Source organism: Nerophis ophidion, linkage group LG16 (assembly GCF_033978795.1).
Source record: "Nerophis ophidion isolate RoL-2023_Sa linkage group LG16, RoL_Noph_v1.0, whole genome shotgun sequence".
Classification (NCBI taxonomy): Eukaryota; Metazoa; Chordata; class Actinopteri; order Syngnathiformes; family Syngnathidae; genus Nerophis; species Nerophis ophidion.
In genome coordinates, this window is record NC_084626.1 from 23,250,365 (window position 1) to 23,271,852 (window position 21,488).

Below are 21,488 nucleotides of genomic sequence, written 5' to 3' on the forward strand. Positions count from 1 at the left end.
GCACGGGGGTGTTTGCTGCTAGTGGGGTGTATAAAATAGTCAGGAACTGTCATGAATACAAAGGATTATGGGTATTTGTTGTGTTGCGTTTATGTTGTGTTACTGTGAGGATGTTCTCCCGAAATGTGTTTGTCGTTCTTAATTGGTGTGGCTTCACAGCGTGGCGCATATTACTAAGAGTGTTAAAATTGTTTATATCACAACCATTAGTGTACTCTGTGTCACCCAGTATGCCTTGCAGTCGTGTGCGTGTTGCCGCGGAAGCCGCACACAAAATGATGCTGGACTGACAAGCAGATCGTACATGTTGTAGTAGGCGATAAAGCCAATGGCTTCATAGCACGCCCCAATACTTATTATCTGGGTGACTGGGTGCTGGCCCCTCTTCTCTTCACCCTGTACACCGGCGACTTCTGCTACAACTCAGAGATGTGTCACATCCAGAAGTACGCGGATGACACAGCCATCGTCGGGTGCATCAGGGACGGCAGAGAGGAGGAGTTTCGGAATCTGGTGAGGGACTTTGTTGTCTGGTGCCACACGTACCTCTTGCAGCTCAATCCATCAAAGACCAAGGAGCTGGTCATTGACTTTGGGAGGTCGAGTCCACGGTCACAACCTATTGTGATCGAGGGAGTTGAGGTACAGACCGTGGACTCATTCAAGTACCTCGGGTTTGGGTGGACAATAATCTGGACTGGACTGTTAACACGGACCACCAGTACAAGAAAGGACAGAGCAGGCTGTACTTCTTCAGGAGACTGCACTCCTTCAACATCTGCAAAAAACTCCTGTGGATGTACTACCAGTCTGTGGTTGCCAGTGTTCTGTTCTACATGGTAGTGTGCTGGGGGGTAGTACATCTAAGAAGGACAGCTCCAGACTACAATGAGAATGAAACTGGACTCACTGGTGAGGGTGGCAGAGAAGAGGACTGTTGACAAACTAGTGAGCATCCTGGATGATGCCAGTCACCCTCTGCATAGTGTTATCAGTAGCCAGAGGAGCCTGTTCAGTTCTAGACTGCTTCATCCCAAGTGCAGGACTAATAGACTCCAAAACTCCTTTGTCCCACACACCATTAGACTGTACAACTCCTCTCTGGGGCGGGGGGTACTAGGATGACAGGGGATGCAAAACAATAACAGTGCAATACTTTTTCATAACATGGTCACTACTGCCTAGTTTGTCTTGTTATATTCTTACTTTACTGTTGTATTTTTATTCCCATTGTTGCTTTTTAGTTTTTATTCTTACTGTAAAATTTCTCTATTTTGTTTCCATTTAAACCCCCATTATTTACTTTTTACTTTTATTTAAATTGATCTCAACTCTGTGCACTGCTGCCTGAATTTTAATTTTCCTGAAGGAACTCTCCTGAAGGAATCAATAAAGTATTATCTATCTATCTATCTACCGGCAGTCATTCAGGAAAATAATAGCGTCTCTTACTGTCTTCTTCGCTTTATGACACGGGTCTTAAATGGCTCTTTGAATGGCAAATGATACCGATCCCAGAACCATGTATATCAAATATTTCCGGATGGCTCAACCGCCACCCGCCCGAATCTAATTAAAATCTATCTTTTCGTCATGTCAACCGCCCGACCCGCGGTTTATCCGCGGACTCCGCGGATGAGACCGCAGACCGTGCATCTCTAGCGGACCCGTTCTTGATGAGATACCGTAACAAGCCGCCATCTTTACCCCGACTTTGTGCGTTGGTGTAGTGCAGGTGCAGGTGGAAGGTGTGTTCTGCTTACCTCTGACAACCAAGTCAATGGCCACAGAGATGCTGTCCACCTTGGTCTGCACCGCGCAGGTGTACTTCCCCGCATGCCTCAGCTGGATGTTTCGAATCATCATGTCTCCTGCTGAATGCTGCTGCCATTCCAAAGAAAAGAAAAAAAAAACACACACAAACACATGCGGTAAGCCTTGTTATTATTCTGCAATCGTCACAGTCCAAGCACATTGGAGCACATCTGTTTCATATTTTGACCTTAAATAAACATCTGTCATTTCTGACCCTGTCTGCATTTTTTCTAATGACTTAACTAACAGAAAACATCCACGCACAAATAGTTTGTGCCCAAACTCCACACAGTTCAGGTATAGGGAGCACGTAAGGACTTTCGAGGGAGAAATTTCCACCTTTCCAATACAACAAAGCGGAACAGGGTTGGTCTGGTAGTAAAACTTGAGTCGAATCGTGTGGTGCCCAAAGAGCAGCACTTACACACACGACGAGTTGAGTTTATGCCAAAAAGTTCTATTTTGGTTTCATCTGACCACATGACATTCTCCCAATCCTCTGCTGTATCATCCATGTATCCATTTTGGTATAAACTCAACTCGTCGTGTTTGGAGGAAGAAGAATACTGAGTTGCATCCCAAGAACACCATACCTACTGTGAAGCATGGGGGGTGGAAACATCATGCTTTGGGGCTGTTTTTATGCTAAAGGGACAGGACGATTGATCCGTGTTAAGGAAAGAATGAATGGGGCCATGTATCGTGAGATTTGGAGCCAAAACCTCCTTTCATTGGTGAGAGTTTTGAATGGCTGACCAAATACTTATTTTCCACCATAATTTACAAATAAATTCTTTAAAATTCCTACAATGTGAATTCCTGGATTTTTTTTTCCACATTCTGTCTCTCACAGTTGAAGTGTACCTATGATGAACATTACAGACCTCTGTCATCATTTTAAGCGGGAGAACTTGCACAATCGGTGGCTGACTAAATACTTTTTTGCCCCACTGTATATCCATCCATTTTCCATCCATTTCCTACCGCTTATTCCCTTCGGGGTCGCGGGAGGCGCTGGAGCCTATCTACGACCAGTTGATCTGCCGTTTCTTTTCTTTTTCTCCTCTGTCCCACTCTCCCTTGTGGAGAGGGTCCGGTCCGATGGCCATGGATAAAGTACTGGCTGTCCAGAGTAGGGACCCAGGATGGAACACTCGTCCAGAGTCGGGACTCAGGATGGACCGCTCGCCTGTGTGTTGGCTGGGGACATCTCTGCGCTTGGGAGGGTTTCCTATTGGCTCCACTATAGACGGGACTCTCGCTGCTGTGTTAGATCCGCTTTGGACTGGACTCTCGCGGTTGTGTTGGATCCACTATGGATTGAACTTTCACAGTATCATGTTAGACCCGCTCGACATCCATTGCTTTCGGTTCCCTGGGGGGGTGGGGGTTGCCCACATAGCCAGGCCTCTCCAAGGTTTCTCATAGTCATCATTGTCACCGATGTCCCACTGGGTGTAAGTTTTCCTTGCCCTTATGTGGGCCTACCGAGGATGTCGTAGTGGTTTGTGTTGTGGTTTGTGCAGCCCTTTGAGACACTAGGGATTTAGGGATATATAAATAATAATTGATTGATTGAGATATATATATATATATATATATATATATATATATATATATATATATATATATATGAAGACTCCATCTATAGTAGGGGTGTCAAAACTTTTGGACTTGGGGACCACTCTGGGCTATGAAAAATTGTCCGGGGGTTAAAAGCCGACTGCATGTAAATGAACTATTATATATACCGTATTTCCTTGAATTGCCGCCGGGCATTAGGTATGCGCCTGCCTCGAATTACTGCCGGGCAATAGATCTCCATCGAGACAGAGAGACTTTTAAAACTGAAGAAAGATAAGGAAGACTTCTATAAACAAGTTATCGATGCTTTTGATCAGTAGGAGCTGGCACGGATTATATTTATAAGTAAAGGTAAGACCATAATAACGTTTTTTTTTTTTTATTAAATGTGCTTTTCATCATGGTATCCTTACATCACACTCACATTTTTACTGCATGCCTTTGGTAAGTACCGGAGTGAGAAGAGGTTTTAAAATATTTAGCGCATGCTTACTTTTACCGCATTCCTTTGGTAAGCGCAGGAGTGAGAAGAGGTTTTAAATTAATCAGCGCCCCGGCGGCAATTCGAGGAAATACGGTGTGTATATATATATATATATATATATATATATACTGTATATATAGATGATGTGAGTGTGAAGGTTGTCTGTCTATCTGTGTTGGCCCTGCGATGAGGTGGCGACTTGTCCAGGGTGCAAAACCGACTTTCACCCGATTGTAGCTGAGATAGGCGCCAGCGCCCCCCGCGACCCCAAAAAGGGAATAAGCGGTAGAAAATGGATGGATATATAGATGGATAGATTTATAGATATATATGTATACAAACATTCTATGTATATTCAAAACAACACCTGCTGAATAATAGGAACGGGATGATTTGTTCCTCTGCTGGTTTTGATGCTTTTCATTCCTTTCCCTCAAACTTGGATTTTCACAAAAAAAAAAGCAACACATCACATGTTTCAGACTGTACACGCCCTGAAACACAGAGCTGATGCCGGAAACTTGTGCAAGTCTGTAAATATGTAAATTTAATTTCGTAATAAACCGCAGACAGCAGTTTCCTGGCCATAAATAATACATTCGATGTCAACACGAGTACGAATTCCCTCCGCGCTTCGGCTGAATTTATTATGACAGCGGTAAAAACAGTGGTATTGAATCACCAATTAACCCTTGTTTCTCTCCCGACTTTCATTCAATGAATTGCTTTAGAAGGTCAGAATAAAAAAGTATATTTTTTTATGAAACCAGTAAAGGGGAATTTAGTGAGGAGCACATAAATCTGTTTGCTCTGAAACTCAAAGCTTACATTACAGGTAAAAATAAGGAGCACCGTGGAAGAAAAGAGTGACGAAAACATTACCATTTCCACCTAAGACAGATGTGTTTGGATATGATGTTATGGTAAAGGGGGAAAAAAACTTTTTTTTTTAGGTCACTACTTTTAATACAATATCTTCAAAGCTCTGGAGCCTGTACTGTGTACATGGTCTACCATACCTATGGCTTGGTACACGTTCCTATAGTCCAGGGGTCTGCCACCCAAATGTTCAAACATCCATATTTGACCAAAAATACAAAAACAAATCTGTCTGGAGCCGCAAAAAATTAAAAGCCATATTACAAACCCCGTTTCCATAGGAGTTGGGAAATTGTGTTAGATGTAAATATAAACAGAATACAATGTTTTGCAAATCATTTTCAACCCATAGTGAATTGTGAATTATATTTATATAGCGCTTTTCTCAAGTGACTCAAAGCGCTTTACATAGTGACACCCAATATCTAAGTTACATTTAAACCAGTGTGGGTGGCACTGGGAGCAGGTGGGTAAAGTGTCTTGCCCAAGGACACAACGGCAGTAACTAGGATGGCACAAGCGGGAATCGAACCTGCAACTCTCAAGTTGCTCACACGGCCACTCTACCAACCGAGGTATTCAGTTGAATGCACTACAAAGACAAGATATTTGGTGTTCAAACTTATAAACTTTTTTTTTTTTTTTTTGCAAATAATTATCTTAGAATTTCATGGCTGCAACACGTGCCAAAGTAGTTGGGAAAGGGCATGTTCAACACTGTGTCACATCACCTTTTCTTTTAACAACACTCAATAAAGGTTTGGGAACTGAGGAGACACATTTTTGAACCTTTTCAGGTGGAATTCTTTCCCATTCTTGCTTGATGTACAGCTTAAGTTGTTCAACAGTCCGAGGTCTCTGTTGTCGTATTTTAGGCTTCAACATTTTCCGTGGGGGACAGGTCTGGACTACAGGCAGGCCAGTGTAGTACCCGGACCCTTTTACTATGACGCCACGCTGTTGTAACACGTAGAGTGGCATTGTCTTGCTGAAATAAGCAGGGGCGTCCATGATAACGTTGCTTGAATAACAATACATGTTGCTCCAAAACTTGTAGTTTCCACCTAAGACAGATGTGTTTGGATATGATGTTATGGTAAAGGGGGAAAAAAACTTTTTTTTTTAGGTCACTACTTTTAATACAATATCTTCAAAGCTCTGGAGCCTGTACTGTGTACATGGTCTACCATACCTATGGCTTGGTACACGTTCCTATAGTCCAGGGGTCTGCCACCCAAATGTTCAAACATCCATATTGGACCAAAAATACAAAAACAAATCTGTCTGGAGCCGCAAAAAACTAAAAGTCATATTACAAACCCCGTTTCCATAGGAGTTGGGAAATTGTGTTAGATGTAAATATAAACAGAATACAATGTTTTGCAAATAATTTTCAACCCATATTCAATTGAATGCACTACAAAGACAAGATATTTGATGTTCAAACTCAGAAACTTTATTTTTTTTTTGCAAATAATAATTATCTTAAAATTTCATGGCTGCAACACGTGCCAAAGTAGTTGGGAAAGGGCATGTTCAACACTGTGTTATATCACCTTTTCTTTTAACAACAGTCAGTAAACGTTTGGGAACTGAGGAAACTAATTGTTGAAGCTTTTCAGGTGGAATTCTTTCCCATTGTTGTTTTATTTACAGCTTAAGTTGTTTAATAGTCTGAGGTCTCTGTTGTCGTATTTTAGGCTTCAAAATTTTCAGTGGGAGACAGGTCTGGACTACAGGCAGACCATTGTAGTACCCGGACCCTTTTACTATGACGCCATGCTGTTGTAACACCTGGTGTGGTATTGTCTTGCTGAAATAAGCAGGGGCGTCCATGATAACGTTGCTTCAATAACAATATATGTTGCTCCAAAACTTGTATGTACCTTTCAGCATTAGTGGTGCCTTCACAGATGTGTAAGTTACCCATGGCTTGGGCACTAGTTCCCCCCCATATCATCACAGATGCTGCCTTTTGAACTTTGCGCCTATAACAATCCGGATGGTTCTTTTCCTCTTTCTTCCCGCGGACACAAATGTCCGTAGTTTCCAAAAACAATTTGAAATGTGAACTTGTCAGACCACAGAACACTTTTCCACTTTGCATCAGTCCTTCTTAGATGATCTCGGGCACAGAGAAGCCGGCGGCGTTTCTGGATGTTGTTGATAAATGGCTTTTGCTTTGTATAGTAGAGTTTTAACTTGCACTTACAGATGTAGCGACAAACTGTATTTAGTGACAGTGGTTTTCTGAAGTGTTCCTGAGCCCCTGTGGTGATATCTTTTAGAAATTGACATCGGTTTTTGATACAGTGCCGTCTGAGGGATCGAAGGTCACGGTCATTTAATGTTGGTTTTATGGCCATGCCGCTTACGTGGAGTGATTTCTCCAGATTCTCCGAACCTTTTGATGATATTATGGAGCGTAGATGTTGAAATCCCTAAATTTCTTGCGATTGCACTTTGAGAAATGTTGTTCTTAAACTGTTTGACTATTTGCTCACGCAGTTGTGGACAAAGGGGTGCACATTTTTTGGGAAGCAGTTTTTATACCCAATCATAGCACCCACCTGTTCCCAATTAGCCTGCACACCTGTGGGATGTTCCAAATAAATGTTTGATGAGCATTCCTCAACTTTATCAGTATTTATTGCCATCTTTCCCAACTTTTTTGTCACATGTTGCTGCCATCAAATTCCAAAGTTAATGATTATTTGCGAAAAAAAGAAATGTTTATCTTTTTGAACATCAAATATGTTGTCTTTGTAGCATATTCAACATGGGTTGAATATGGGTTGAAAATGATTTGCGAATCATTGTATTTCGTTTATATCTAACACAATTTCCTAACTCAGATGGAAACGGGGTTTGTACATACAGATAGTGTGTCATGATATATAAATTGAATTAAGAGGACTTAAAGGAAACTAAAAGAGCTCAAATGAGGCATAATGATGCAATATGTACATACAGCTAGCCTAACTAGCATGTTAGCATCGATTAGCTTACACTCATGCAGTGACCAAATATGTCTGATTAGCACACTCCACACAAGTCCATAACATCAACAAAACTCACCTTTCTTAAAAGTTTGGTGGACAAAATGAGACGGAAAAAGAAGTGGCTTAAAACACATCTTAGAAAGTCGGAGAAAGTTCTGCATGTAAACAAACTACGGTGAGTTCAAGGACCGTCAAAATGAGTAGGACAAAACGGCGCTCGCCAAATACTCGAATCAGTGAAGCATGTTTAATACAAGCAGTGTGCTTTATAACAATTAGGGAAGTTTGTGTCATGTTTGTCCTCCTACAGAAACTATATTAAAACAAAAAATATGTTTTTTTCCCCCCCCTCATTTCTTTCCATTTTTCATACAGTTTTGAAAAAGCTCCAGAGAGCCACTAGGGCGGCGCTAGAGAGCCGCGTGTTGCCAAACAGGTTACTATTCATCACAATGCAAAATTAACTGGGAACTTACGCCGCCCACTTTCTCAAAAAACCCTCCGTGGCTGCCGAAGTGGATGAGCTGCTCGTTGAAGAACCAGGTGAACTTGAGTTCCAGGGAGGGGTCGTGGCTGACTTGACAAGGCAGGACCACGCTCTCCCCCACGGTGACGTCCAGCGTCACAGGCAATGTGGTGATGATCGTCGGCTCTGGAAAACAACAACAACATGCCTTTAAGTTTCTACCTAAAAGTTTCTTTCTATGAACAACGTATTCAGAAAGGAATATTTCTATCTCGTCACGTGCACAGTGGAACATTTCTTCTTTGTTACAAAACCCCAAATGTTGTGTAATTTGTAAATAAAAACAGAATACAACGATTTGCAAATCCTTTTCAACTTATATTCAATTGAATAGACCGCAAAGACAAGATATTTGATGTTCAAACCGAGAAACTTTTTGCAAATAATCATTAACTTAGAATTTAATGGCAGTGTCACGCCAAATTTCTTCCCCCCCTACAAAAACCTTCCCCCCCATTTACTTCCGGGGTCATGATTAATACAGACGTTTTGTTGACGCTATATTATAAAAAAAAAAAATTAAAACAAATTTACAAACACAAGCTATGGGATGACGCATTTACTTCCGGGGTCACGTTTCCCATAGCTTGTGTTTGTTAATTGTTTTTTTTAAATTTTTTTCATAATATAGCGTTAACAAAACATCTGTATTTTTATAATATAGCGTTATATTTTTATAATATAGCGTTAACAAAACGTCTGTATTAATCATGACCCCGGAAGTAAATGGGGGGTGGGGAAGGTGTTTGTAGGGAGAAGAAATTTGGCGTCACAGCAGCAACCTATTGCAAAAAAAGTTGCATTTTTACCACTGTGTTACATGGCCTTTCCTTTTAACAACACTCAGTAAACGTAAGTTCTTCAACAGTCCGGGGTCGTCGTTGTGGTATTTTAGGCTTAAAATGCGCCACACATTTTCAATGGGACACAGGTCTGGACTACAGGCAGGCCAGTCTAGTACGCACACTCTTTTACTCCAAAGCCATGCTGTTGTAACACGTGACTTGGCATTGTCGTGCTGAAATAAGCAGGGGCGTCCATGATAACGTTGCTTGGATGGCAATATATGTTGTTCCAAAACCTGTATGTACCTTTCAACATTAATGGTGCCTTCACAGATGTGTAAGTTACTCATGCCTTGGGTTCTAATACAACCCCATACCATCACAGATGCTGGCTTTTGAACTTTGCACCTAGAACAATCCAAATAGTTATTTTCCTCTTTGGTCTGGAGGACATGACATCCACAGTTTCCAAAAACAATTAGAAATGTGGACTTGTCAGACCACAGAACACTTTCCCACTTTGCACCAGTCCATTTTAGATGAGCTCGGGCCCAACGAAGCCGGCAGAGTTTCTGGGTGTTGTTGATAAATGGCTTTCGCTTAGCATATTAGAGTTTTAACTTTCACTTACATATGTAGCGACAATCTGTATTTACTGACAGCGGTTTTCTGAAGTGTTCCTGAGCCCATGTGGTGATATCTTTTACACATTGATGTGGCTTTTTGCAGCAGTATTGCCTGAGGAATTGAAGGTCGGTAATATCATCGCTTACATGCAGTGATTTCTCCACATTCTCCGAACCTTTAGATGATATTACGGACCGTATATGGTGAAAACCTCAGGAATTAAGCTGAAAGAAGCGAGGTTCAAACACTGGACGCGAAGCGTTAATAGACAATCAAACTGGACCAAGTGCACGGCACAGCACCTTAATTTTACAACAATCAGAAAGGTTATTTTTCTTCTCCGGTCTACAACGTCCACAGTTTTCAAAAACAATTACAAATGTGGACTCGTCAGACCACAGAACACTTTTCCACTTTGCATCAGTCCATTTTAGATGAGCTCGGGCCCAGCGAAGCTGGCAGAGTTTCTGGGTGTTGTTGATAAATGGCTTTCGCTTTGCACAGTAGAGTTTTAACTTGCACTTACAGATGTAGCGACAAACTGTAGTTACTGAGAGTGGTTTTCTGAAGTGTTCCTGAGCCCATGTGGTGATATCTTTTGCACAATGATGTGGCTTTTTATAGCCGTACCGCCTGAGGGATCGAAGGTCGGTAATATCATCGCTTACATGCAGTGATTTCTCCAGATTCACTGAACCTTTAGATGATATTACGGACCGTATATGGTGAAAACCTCAGTAACAAAGCTGAAAGAAGCGAGGTTCAAACACTGGACGCGAAGCGTTAATTGACAATCAAACTGGACCAAGTGCACGGCACAGTATCTTAATTTTAGAACAATCAGAATGGTTCTTTTTCTTCTTTGGTCTACAACGTCCACAGTTTTCAAAAACAATTAGAAATGTGGACTCGTCAGACCACAGAACACTTTTCCACTTTTCATCAGTCCATCTTAGATGAGCTAGGGCCCAGCAAAGCCGGCGGTGTTTCTGGGTGTTGTTGATAAATGGCTTTCACTTTGCATAGTAGAGTTTTAAATTGCACTTAGAAATATAACGACAAACTGTAATTACTGACAGCGGTTTTCTGACGTGTTCCTTAGCCTATGTGGTGATATCCTTTACACACTGATTTCGCTTTTTGATGCAGTATTGCCTGCGGGATGAAGGTCGGTAATATCATCGCTTACATGCAGTGATTTCTCCAGATTCTCCGAACCTTTAAATGATATTGCGGACCGTAGATAGTTAAATCTCTTAAATTCCTTGCAATAGCTCGTTGAGAAATGTTGTTCCCGAACGGTTCGACAATTTGCTCACGCATTTGTTCACAAAGTGGCGACCCTCTCCCCATCCTTGCTTGTGAATGACTGACATTTCATGGACGCTGCTTTTATACCCAATCATGGCACCCACCTGTTCCCAATCAGCCTGTTCACCTGTGGGATGTTCCTAATAGGTGTCTGATGAGCATTTCTTAATTTTCTCAGTCGTTTTTGCCACTTGTGCCAGCTTTTTTGAAACATGTTGCAGGCGTCATATTCCAAATGAGATACTATTTGCAAAAAATAAAGTTTTCCCGTTCGAACGTTAGGTATCTTGTCTTTGCCGTCTATTCAATTGAACGTAGGTTGAAAAGAATTTGCAAATGATTGTATTTTTTTATTTATTTATGATTTACACAATGTGCCAACTTCACTGGTTTTGGGGTTTGTAGAGTCACCCTCTTGAGGAGCAGTGGGCGGCCTTTGTGCATGCAGCCATCGGACATATTAGTGACTGAAGCTGAGCATCCATGTGTGGGGGACCCTTAGGGCAAGGACTAAGTGTCCTGCCTGAGGACAAAACCTCAGTGACTAAGATGGAGGAGGCGAGGTTCCAACCCTGGACCCGAAAAGTTAAAGGCCTACTGAAATGAGATGTTCTTATTCAAACGGGGATAGCAGCTCCATTCTATGTGTCATACTTGATCATTTCGCCATATTTTTGCTGAAAGGATTTAGTAGAGAACATCCACGATAAAGTTCGCAACTTTTGGTCGCTAATAAAAAAGCCTTGCCTGTACCGGAAGTAGCAGACGATGACATCACAAGTGTGAGGGCTCCTCGCGTCCTCACATTGTTTATAATGGGAGCCTCCAGCAGTAAGAGCTATTCGGACCGAGAAAACGACAATTTCCCCATTAATTTGAGCGAGAATGAAAGATTCGTGGATGATGATATTGATAGCGAAGGACGAGAAAAAAAAAGTAAAAAGAAAAAAAGGCGATTGCAATGGGACGGATGCAGAAGTTTTTAGACACATTTACTTGGATAATTCTGGGAAATCCCTTATCTTTCTATTGTGTTGCTAGTGTTTTAGTGAGATTAAATAGTGCATGTGTCACACCGCGGTGAGGGAAGTCTTGTCTTGGTTTTTCTGTCTTGTATTTTATTTTGAAAAGCTACCCTCTTGTTTCAAATCACGGGCCCTTCCTCTTGTGTCACAAGTCTGACGTCATCCCTGATCCCTTGATTGTTTCCAACTGTTTCCCATCAATCCCATATCCTTTTTAAGCACACGCCTCCTTTTGTCCTGTGCCAGATCGTCTCGTCCATCGTGCCTTTCTAGCGTCCATGTCCATGTCCTTGAAAACCTCCTTGTCTTGCTCCTTTTTCCCTGGTTCTCCCTTTTGGTTCAAGCAGTCTTTTGCTGTAATTTTGAGTTTACTTTGTCCTCCTTCGAACGCCTTTTGTCATTCTTCGTCTACCTAATTGGTGAGTTTGTTGTTTTTTCCAAATTTCGTATTGATTGCCTCATTGAGTGATTTTTTTGTTTATTCCTCGTTAGTGTTTGTATATAGATCGTTCGTGTTTTTTCCTCCTGTTGGAGCGCTTTTGGTTAATTCTTATTGTTATTCTATTTTTGTTAGTTTTTCTTAGATTAGTATTCCTCATTATTTTTTTTTTGGAGTGATTTTGATTTACTTGTTTATTCTCTGAATTATTTTCCGCATATTGTTATGATTCTGGGGCTTCACGGTGGCAGAGGGGTTAGTGCGTCTGCCTCACAATACGAAGGTCCTGCAGTCCTGGGTTCAAATCCAGGCTCGGGATCTTTCTGTGTGGAGTTTGCATGTTCTCCCCGTGACTGCGTGGGTTCCCTCCGGGTACTCCGGCTTCCTCCCACTTCCAAAGACATGCACCTGGGGATAGGTTGATTGGCAACACTAAATGGTCCCTAGTGTGTGAATGTTGTCTGTCTATCTGTGTTGGCCCTGCGATGAGGTAGCGACTTGTCCAGGGTGTACCCCGCCTTCCGCCCGATTGTAGCTGAGATAGGCGCCAGCGCCCCCCGCGACCCAAAAAGGGAATAAGCGGTAGAAAATAGATGGATGTTATGATTCTTGCGAAATTCTTTTTGCACTGGAGGTAAAAAGTTGTTTCAAAAATAAAAGCATTATTTTTTTAACTTCCTCTCTGCATCTGGGTCCTCTCCTTACTCTGAGTCGTAATAACCTGATAGTCGGAGGGGTGTGTCCACGGGTGTCTTGAGGCCAGTCTCTGAAGGAAGTCGACGGCAGCTGCATGGACGGCGCAAGCTCAGCTGATCTCCGGTAAGAGCCGACTTTTTACCACAATTTTCGCACCGAAACCTGCCGGTTGACAAGTGGTCGGAATCCATGTTCGCTTGACCGCTCTGATCCATAGTAAAGCTTCACCTCCGGGAATTTTAAACAGGGAATCACCGTGTGTTTGTGTGGCTAAAGGCTAAAGCTTCCCACCTCCATCTTTCTACTTTGACGTCTCCATTATTAATTGAACAAATTGCTAAAGATTCAGCAACACAGATGTCCAGAATACTGTTTAATTGCGCGATGAAAAGAGACGACTTTTAGCCGCAAATGGTGCTGCGCTAATATGTCCTCTGCATCCCGGGACCTCACGCGGACGCGTCATCATTCTGGAACGTTTTCAACAAGAAACTCCGCGGGAAATTTAAAATTGTAATTCAGTAAACTAAAATGGCCGTATTGGCATGTGTTGCAATGTTAATATTTCATCATTGATATATAAACTATCAGACTGTGTGGTGGGTAGTAGTGGCTTTTAGTAGGCCTTTAATAGAGGACTAAACTGGACCGAGTGCACGACACAGCAGGTTGCGTCAAGCTCCTCAGTTTGGACCGAAGCTTGCGTCTGCAGGGAGTTGGATATGTTTCTTCCCTGCATCCTACGTAGTGACTGTCAACTCAGCCTTTAGCCTGAAAACTCCTTCACAAATTCCCAAAACACACTGCTGGAAAAAAAAAAAGTAAACGTTGATGAGCGCCTTTCTCCCAGCAGTCGCTGCTCTCTTTCTTAAGCCTGCAGTGCAACGCTGCGCCTTCACCTGGGAACAAAGCAAGCGTCCCTTATCTGCACTTGAGAGCATGCACAGCGGAGGAGGAAGCGGAAGGCTGAAGGACAAGAGGCAGGCATTGTTCCTCGACTGTAAGACTCCTTTCACCCTGCAGGGGGTGCTGCCATTACTTGCTTGGAATTGCCACAGCGTATGGAGTCAATAAGTGGGGCAAAAAAGTATTTAGTCAGCCAGCGATTGTGCAAGTTCTCCCACTTCAGATGATGACAGAGGTCTGTAGTTTTCATCATAGGTACACTTCAACTGTGAGAGACAGAATGTGGAAAAAAAATCCAGGAATTCACATTGTAGGAATTTTAAAGAATTTATTTGTAAAATATGATAGAAAATAAGTATTTGGTCAACCATTCAAAGCTCTCACTGATGGAAGGAGGTTTTGGCTCCAAATCTCACGATACAAGGCCCCATTCATTCTTTCCTTAACACGGATCAATCGTCCTGTCCCCTTAGCAGAAAAACAGCCCCAAAGCATGATGTTTCCACCCCCATGCTTCACAGTAGGTATGGTGTTCTTGGGATGCAACTCAGTATTCTTCTTCCTCCAAACACGACGAGTTGAGTTTATACTTCCTCCTAAAATCCAACTGCTGCTATCCATAGGCTCAGGCTTAGACCATTTTTTTATTTTATTTTATTTTATTTTATTTTAATCTTTGATTTTTTTTCTCCCCCTTCCTTCCTTCCTTGAGGTCCCCCCTTCCTTCCTTCCTTCCTTCCTTGAGGTTCCCCCCTTCCTTCTTTCCTTCCTTCCTTCCTTCAGCTATCTAAGGGCATATACAATGGGGCAAAAAAAGTATTCTTCTTCCTCCAAACACGACGAGTTGAGTTTATACCAAAATGGATACATGGATGATACAGCAGAGGATTGGGAGAATGTCATGTGGTCAGATGAAACCAAAATAGAACTTTTTGGTATAAACTCAACTGGTCGTGTTTGGAGGAAGAAGAATACTGAGTTGCATCCCAAGAACACCATACCTACTGTGAAGCATGGGGGTGGAAACATCATGCTTTGGGGCTGTTTTTCTGCTAAGGGGACAGGACGATTGATCCGTGTTAAGGAAAGAATGAATGGGGCCATGTATCGTGAGATTTTGAGCCAAATACTTATTTTCCACCATAATTTACAAATAAATTCTTTAAAATTCCTACAATGTGAATTCCTGGATTTTTTTTCCACATTCTGTCTCTCACAGTTGAAGTGTACCTATGATGAAAATTACAGACCTCTGTCATCATTTGAAGTGGGAGAACTTGCACAACTGGTGGCTGACTAAATACTTTTTATTGCCCCACTGTACATAAATATTAATTTCTTCTAAAATTTGGTGGGTGCGATGTGTAACCCGTAAAATACGGTAATAAGAATAAAACCCTGAGGTTCCCCCCTTCCTTCTTTCCTTCCTTCCTTCCTTCCTTCCTTCCTTCCTTCCTTCCTTCAGCTATCTAAGGGCATATACAATGGGGCAAAAAAAGTATTTTTCTTCCTCCAAACACGACGAGTTGAGTTTATACCAAAATGGATACATGGATGATACAGCAGAGGATTGGGAGGATGTCATGTGGTCAGATGAAACCAAAATAGAACTTTTTGGTATAAACTCAACTCGTCGTGTTTGCAGGAAGAAGAATACTGAGTTGCATCCCAAGAACACCATACCTACTGTGAAGCATGGGGGTGGAAACATCATGCTTTGGGGCTGTTTTTCTGCTAAGGGGACAGGACGATTGATCCGTGTTAAGGAAAGAATGAATGGGGCCATGTATCGTGAGATTTGGAGCCAAATACTTATTTTCCACCATAATTTACAAATAAATTCTTTAAAATTCCTACAATGTGAATTCCTGGATTTTTTTTTTCACATTCTGTCTCTCACAGTTGAAGTGTACCTATGATGAAAATGACAGACCTCTGTCATCATTTGAAGTGGGAGAACTTGCACAATCGCTGGCTGACTAAATACTTTTTATTGCCCCACTGTACACAAATATTAATTTCTTCTAAAATTTGGTGGGTGCGATGTGTAACCCGTAAAATACGGTAATAAGAATAAAACCTTGAGGTTCCCCCCTTCCTTCTTTCTTTCCTTCCTTCCTTCCTTCAGCTATCTAAGGGCATATACAATGGGGCAAAAAAAGTATTTTTCTTCCTCCAAACACGACGAGTTGAGTTTATACCAAAATGGATACATGGATGATACAGCAGAGGATTGGGAGAATGTCATGTGGTCAGATGAAACCAAAATAGAACTTTTTGGTATAAACTCAACTGGTCGTGTTTGGAGGAAGAAGAATACTGAGTTGCATCCCAAGAACACCATACCTACTGTGAAGCATGGGGGGTGGAAACATCATGCTTTGGGGCTGTTTTTCTGCTAAGGGGACAGGACGATTGATCCGTGTTAAGGAAAGAATGAATGGGGCCATGTATCCTGAGATTTTCAGCCAAATACTTATTTTCCACCATAATTTACAAATAAATTCTTTAAAATTCCTACAATGTGAATTCCTGGATTTTTTTTCCACATTCTGTCTCTCACAGTTGAAGTGTACCTATGATGAAAATGACAGACCTCTGTCATCATTTGAAGTGGGAGAACTTGCACAATCGCTGGCTGACTAAATACTTTTTATTGCCCCACTGTACACAAATATTAATTTCTTCTAAAATTTGGTGGGTGCGATGTGTAACCCGTAAAATACGGTAATAAGAATAAAACCTTGAGGTTCCCCCCTTCCTTCTTTCTTTCCTTCCTTCCTTCCTTCAGCTATCTAAGGGCATATACAGTGGGGCAAAAAAAGTATTCTTCTTCCTCCAAACACCACCAGTTGAGTTTATACCAAAATGGATACATGGATGATACAGCAGAGGATTGGGAGAATGTCATGTGGTCAGATGAAACCAAAATAGAACTTTTTGGTATAAACTCAACTGGTCGTGTTTGGAGGAAGAAGAATACTGAGTTGCATCCCAAGAACACCATACCTACTGTGAAACATGGGGGTGGAAACATCATGCTTTGAGGCTGTTTTTCTGCTAAGGGGACAGGACGATTGATCCGTGTTAAGGAAAGAATGAATGGGGTCATGTATCGTGAGATTTGGAGCCAAATACGTATTTTCCACCATAATTTACAAATAAATTCTTTAAAATTCCTACAATGTGAATTCCTGGATTTTTTTTCCACATTCTGTCTCTCACAGTTGAAGTGTACCTATGATGAAAATGACAGACCTCTGTCATCATTTGAAGTGGGAGAACTTGCACAATCGCTGGCTGACTAAATACTTTTTATTGCCCCACTGTACACAAATATTAATTTCTTCTAAAATTTGGTGGGTGCGATGTGTAACCCGTAAAATACGGTAATAAGAATAAAACCTTGAGGTTCCCCCCTTCCTTCTTTCTTTCCTTCCTTCCTTCCTTCAGCTATCTAAGGGCATATACAGTGGGGCAAAAAAAGTATTCTTCTTCCTCCAAACACCACCAGTTGAGTTGATACCAAAATGGATACATGGATGATACAGCAGAGGATTGGGAGAATGTCATGTGGTCAGATGAAACCAAAATAGAACTTTTTGGTATAAACTCAACTCGTCGTGTTTGGAGGAAGAAGAATACAGAGTTGCATCCCAAGAACACCATACCTACTGTGAAACATGGGGGTGGAAACATCATGCTTTGGGGCTGTTTTTCTGCTAAGGGGACAGGACTATTGATCCGTGTTAAGGAAAGAATGAATGGGGCCATGTATCGTGAGATTTTCAGCCAAATACTTATTTTCCACCATAATTTACAAATAAATTCTTTAAAATTCCTACAATGTGAATTCCTGGATTTCATTTCCACATTCTGTCTCTCACAGTTGAAGTGTACCTATGATGAAAATGACAGACCTCTGTCATCATTTGAAGTGGGAGAACTTGCACAATCGCTGGCTGACTAAATACTTTTTTGCCTCACTGTACACAAATATTAATTTCTTCCAAAATTTGGCGGGTGCGATGTGTAGCCCGTAAAATACGGCAATAAGAATAAAATTGACCCGATCCTTCCACAGTGTGATGCGCGACTATTTATTATTCCGCCTGCCTGCACGTGTACTGTAGCCCGGTCTCTTGTACAGTATTAATAATAAACGAGTGCATCATAAGCAGTAAAACCGGGACCACCCGGACATGGAAACTACAAGCGCGGCTCTCCTACCTGCACCTCAGTCACCTCCAACTCACTCCTGGCTTCACACTCCATCAATTCTGGTCTAAATCAACTTTGTAGTTTTTTTTTTGGGGCAACCGGGGCTGGCAGACAAAACACATAAACAAAGACGGCGGCGGGGAAAACAAAACCCCCACAAAAAGGATGTCAGGTAAACATTTATTGTCAGGAATATTTTACCCTTCTACCTATGCGACATGGTAATGTGCTATAAAACTTTATTTGCTTTCTTTTATCTCCCCAGCGGGGTTTGCTTCTTCTCTAACATGAACTGCTTCCCCTGGCAGGTTGCACAGCCTGATCCAAAGTGCCTGCAGCGTTTTACTGTGACAGGGATGGTAGGAACGAGTTCCCTTATTACCGTCCTCTGTCATCATTTCTGAGCGAGTATATGGGAGGAAAAACACGGTTGGTTACTCAGCCAGGCACTGGTATTTTAGGCACGATTGGATTGAATCCGTAATGTATAATGCCTTGTTGTCTCCTGACTCGACACATCAACAACACCCGGTGTGGTTAGCTGCATCGATTGGAGAGCCCGACACTGAGTGACTCATTAAAGGTGGATTACATACTCATCAGAACTGGAGCAGTCCCTCGTTTTTTTCAACCGTTGCGTGTCAGTTAACAACCATCGCATGGAGGGATTACAATCTGTATAATGCTACTTTAAGAATAATAACTCTTTACGTAATGACAACAATGCTAAAAAGAGTAATACATTTATCTTTACTCCCCAGCACGAATTTGCACACATAGCCTGCCATAAAAGAGATAAAAGGGTAGTTCACACGTTTTCTCATTCCCAGCAAATACCATTTTTCGGGTGAAAATTAATAGTCATTGTTAATTTCCTGGCCACGTTCCTAAACGCTTGAAGATAATTCAGGGCCCTGGACTATTTGCTGAACAATAACCGAAAAAGGGAGTTTTTCTTCGGAAACAAGCACAGCACGATAATAATCAGTATTTAATTACAGACTTAAAGACTTAATTATATTCATCCATTACTGATTTCCGCAGTCTCTTCAGTAGGTACAATACGATAACGATCAGAATTTAATTACAAACGCAAAGACTTATCCATTCATTATTGATTTTTCTCGCCACTTCAGTAAATACTTTATTCCACCAGATACACAGAAATATTCCAAATGTTTCAAGTTACAGTTTCTAATAAATAGGTGTGTAACGATTGATCGATATATATTCCTGAGATCATAGAAAATCGATCTGTGCTCGGCGAATTGGCCTTCCAGAAGATATTATCAGTCTAGCATCAGATTAAATCAGGCCTGGGCAATTATTTTGACACGGGGGGCCAAATTTAGAGAAAAAAATGTGTCTGGGGGCCGGTGTATGGGATTTTTAAGGAACACTAATACAAAACCTCACATTTGTGACGGATGGCTGGCATTGTGGTGATGGTTCGTTCTCTCGAATGATGCAGTCGGACTTGGACACAGCGTAAAGGTAAGACAGTATGATTTATTAATACTAACAAAACAAACTAAGAACAGAAACACTTGCACAAGGCAATAAAGGCAAAACAAACAGAACTAGCATGGGAGCTAGTAAGAACAAAAAGTGCTAGCATGTGAGCCTGGGAACATTGATTGATTGATTGATACTTTTATTAGCAGATTGCACAGTACAGTACATATTCCGTACAATTGACCACTAAATGGTAACACCCCAATAAGTTTTTCAACTTGTTTAAGTCGGGGTCCACGTTAATCAATTCATGGTACAAATATATACTATCAACATAATACAGTCATCACACAAGTTAATCATCATAGTATGTACATTGAATTATTTACATTACTTACAATCCGGGGGGTGGGATGAGGAGCTTTGGTTGATATCAGAACTTCAGTCATCAACAGAGAAATGTGGACATTGAAACAGTGTAGGTGTGACTTAGTAGGATATGTACAGCCAGCAGAGAACATAGTCAGTTCACATAGCATAAGAACAAGTATATACATTAGAAGTACATTTGAGTTGTTTATAATCCGGGGAGATGGGATGTGAATGGAGGAGGGTATTAGTAAAGTGTTGAAGTTGCCTGGAGGTGTTGTTTTAGAGCGCTTTTGAAGGAATATAGAGATGCACTTACTTTTATACCTGTTGGGAGTGCATTCCACATTGATGTGGCATAGAAAGAGAATGAGTTAAGACCTTTGTTAGATCGAAATCTGGGTTTAACGTGGTTTGTGGAGCTCCCCCTGGTGTTGTGGTTATGGCGGTCATTTACGTTAAACAAACAAAACAACATAGCGTGGAAGCTAACAAGTACAATAAATAGTCTTTTTCCCACAATTGGGAAACAGCGTCGTCACCTGTTGCACGGAACAGAAACTAGGACGCGAGGTCGGATCAACAGAAAAGGCAGGCTTAAATAAAGGGAGTCATTACAAAGCAGGTGCCCGTAAAAAAACAAGAGGCAAGTGACACTAATACGTAACTATGACAACAGAACAAAACAGGAAGTGCCACCAGGAACTAAGGAAGTCAAATACGAACAAGACGAGATACAAAACAGAACCAAAACCCGAATATGACATGATCTAAGGAGCGGATCATGACAACATTAATGTCTGATTGAATGCTAACAACGTTACGATAGACTGCATTAAAATCGGAATGGAATTTTACATATATATATATTATATATTGTGTATAAAAATTATTCTGATTCTAATACATTTGGCCTATTTTGGTACAATGAAGCTTCTTGTCTTGTCCCCTAGATGTCGAGGCTCCCATGAGGCGAGGTGACAGCGTCCACTCCAACCCTTTCAGTCATCAGCGCAGCTTTGAAGCGCTCTCCCAACTACAGGAAGACGCCGGATCATATCTTTTGTTATGTGGAGTGCTGTTCACATTTCCGCCCGCCTCTAGTATCTTGTATCGGCCTTCATCATCAGCTCCCCCCCGGCTGACTGATTGCGGTAGCTATTTCCTGTCCTACTGAATATGTTTAACACCTGCTGGCGTCTTCCTCGAGTGCCTCGTTACTCCGAGCCAATCCCACTTGCTGGCTCTTTTGTTTTTCCCGTCTTGGTGTTTTTTTTTTTTAATCAATACTGCCTTGAGCTAGACTTTTGTTAATAATGTCCTGAACTGCCCTTTTGCTTGTTTACGAATGATTTCCATAATAT

The 21,488-nt window shown here is 41.6% G+C and overlaps 1 protein-coding gene across 2 annotated transcripts in view; it reads right to left on the reverse strand.

Moving 5' to 3' along the window:
* Positions 1 to 21,488, reverse strand: part of LOC133535176 (contactin-4-like) — a 645,232-nt gene that overhangs the window by 42,681 nt on the left and 581,063 nt on the right. For both annotated transcript variants that reach the window (XM_061874742.1, XM_061874741.1), the window contains 2 exons: positions 8,241 to 8,416; positions 1,764 to 1,884 (listed from right to left, as the gene is read on the reverse strand). In XM_061874742.1, coding sequence (XP_061730726.1) covers positions 1,764 to 1,884; positions 8,241 to 8,416 — 297 coding nt within the window. The remainder of the gene's footprint in view (positions 1 to 1,763; positions 1,885 to 8,240; positions 8,417 to 21,488) is intronic.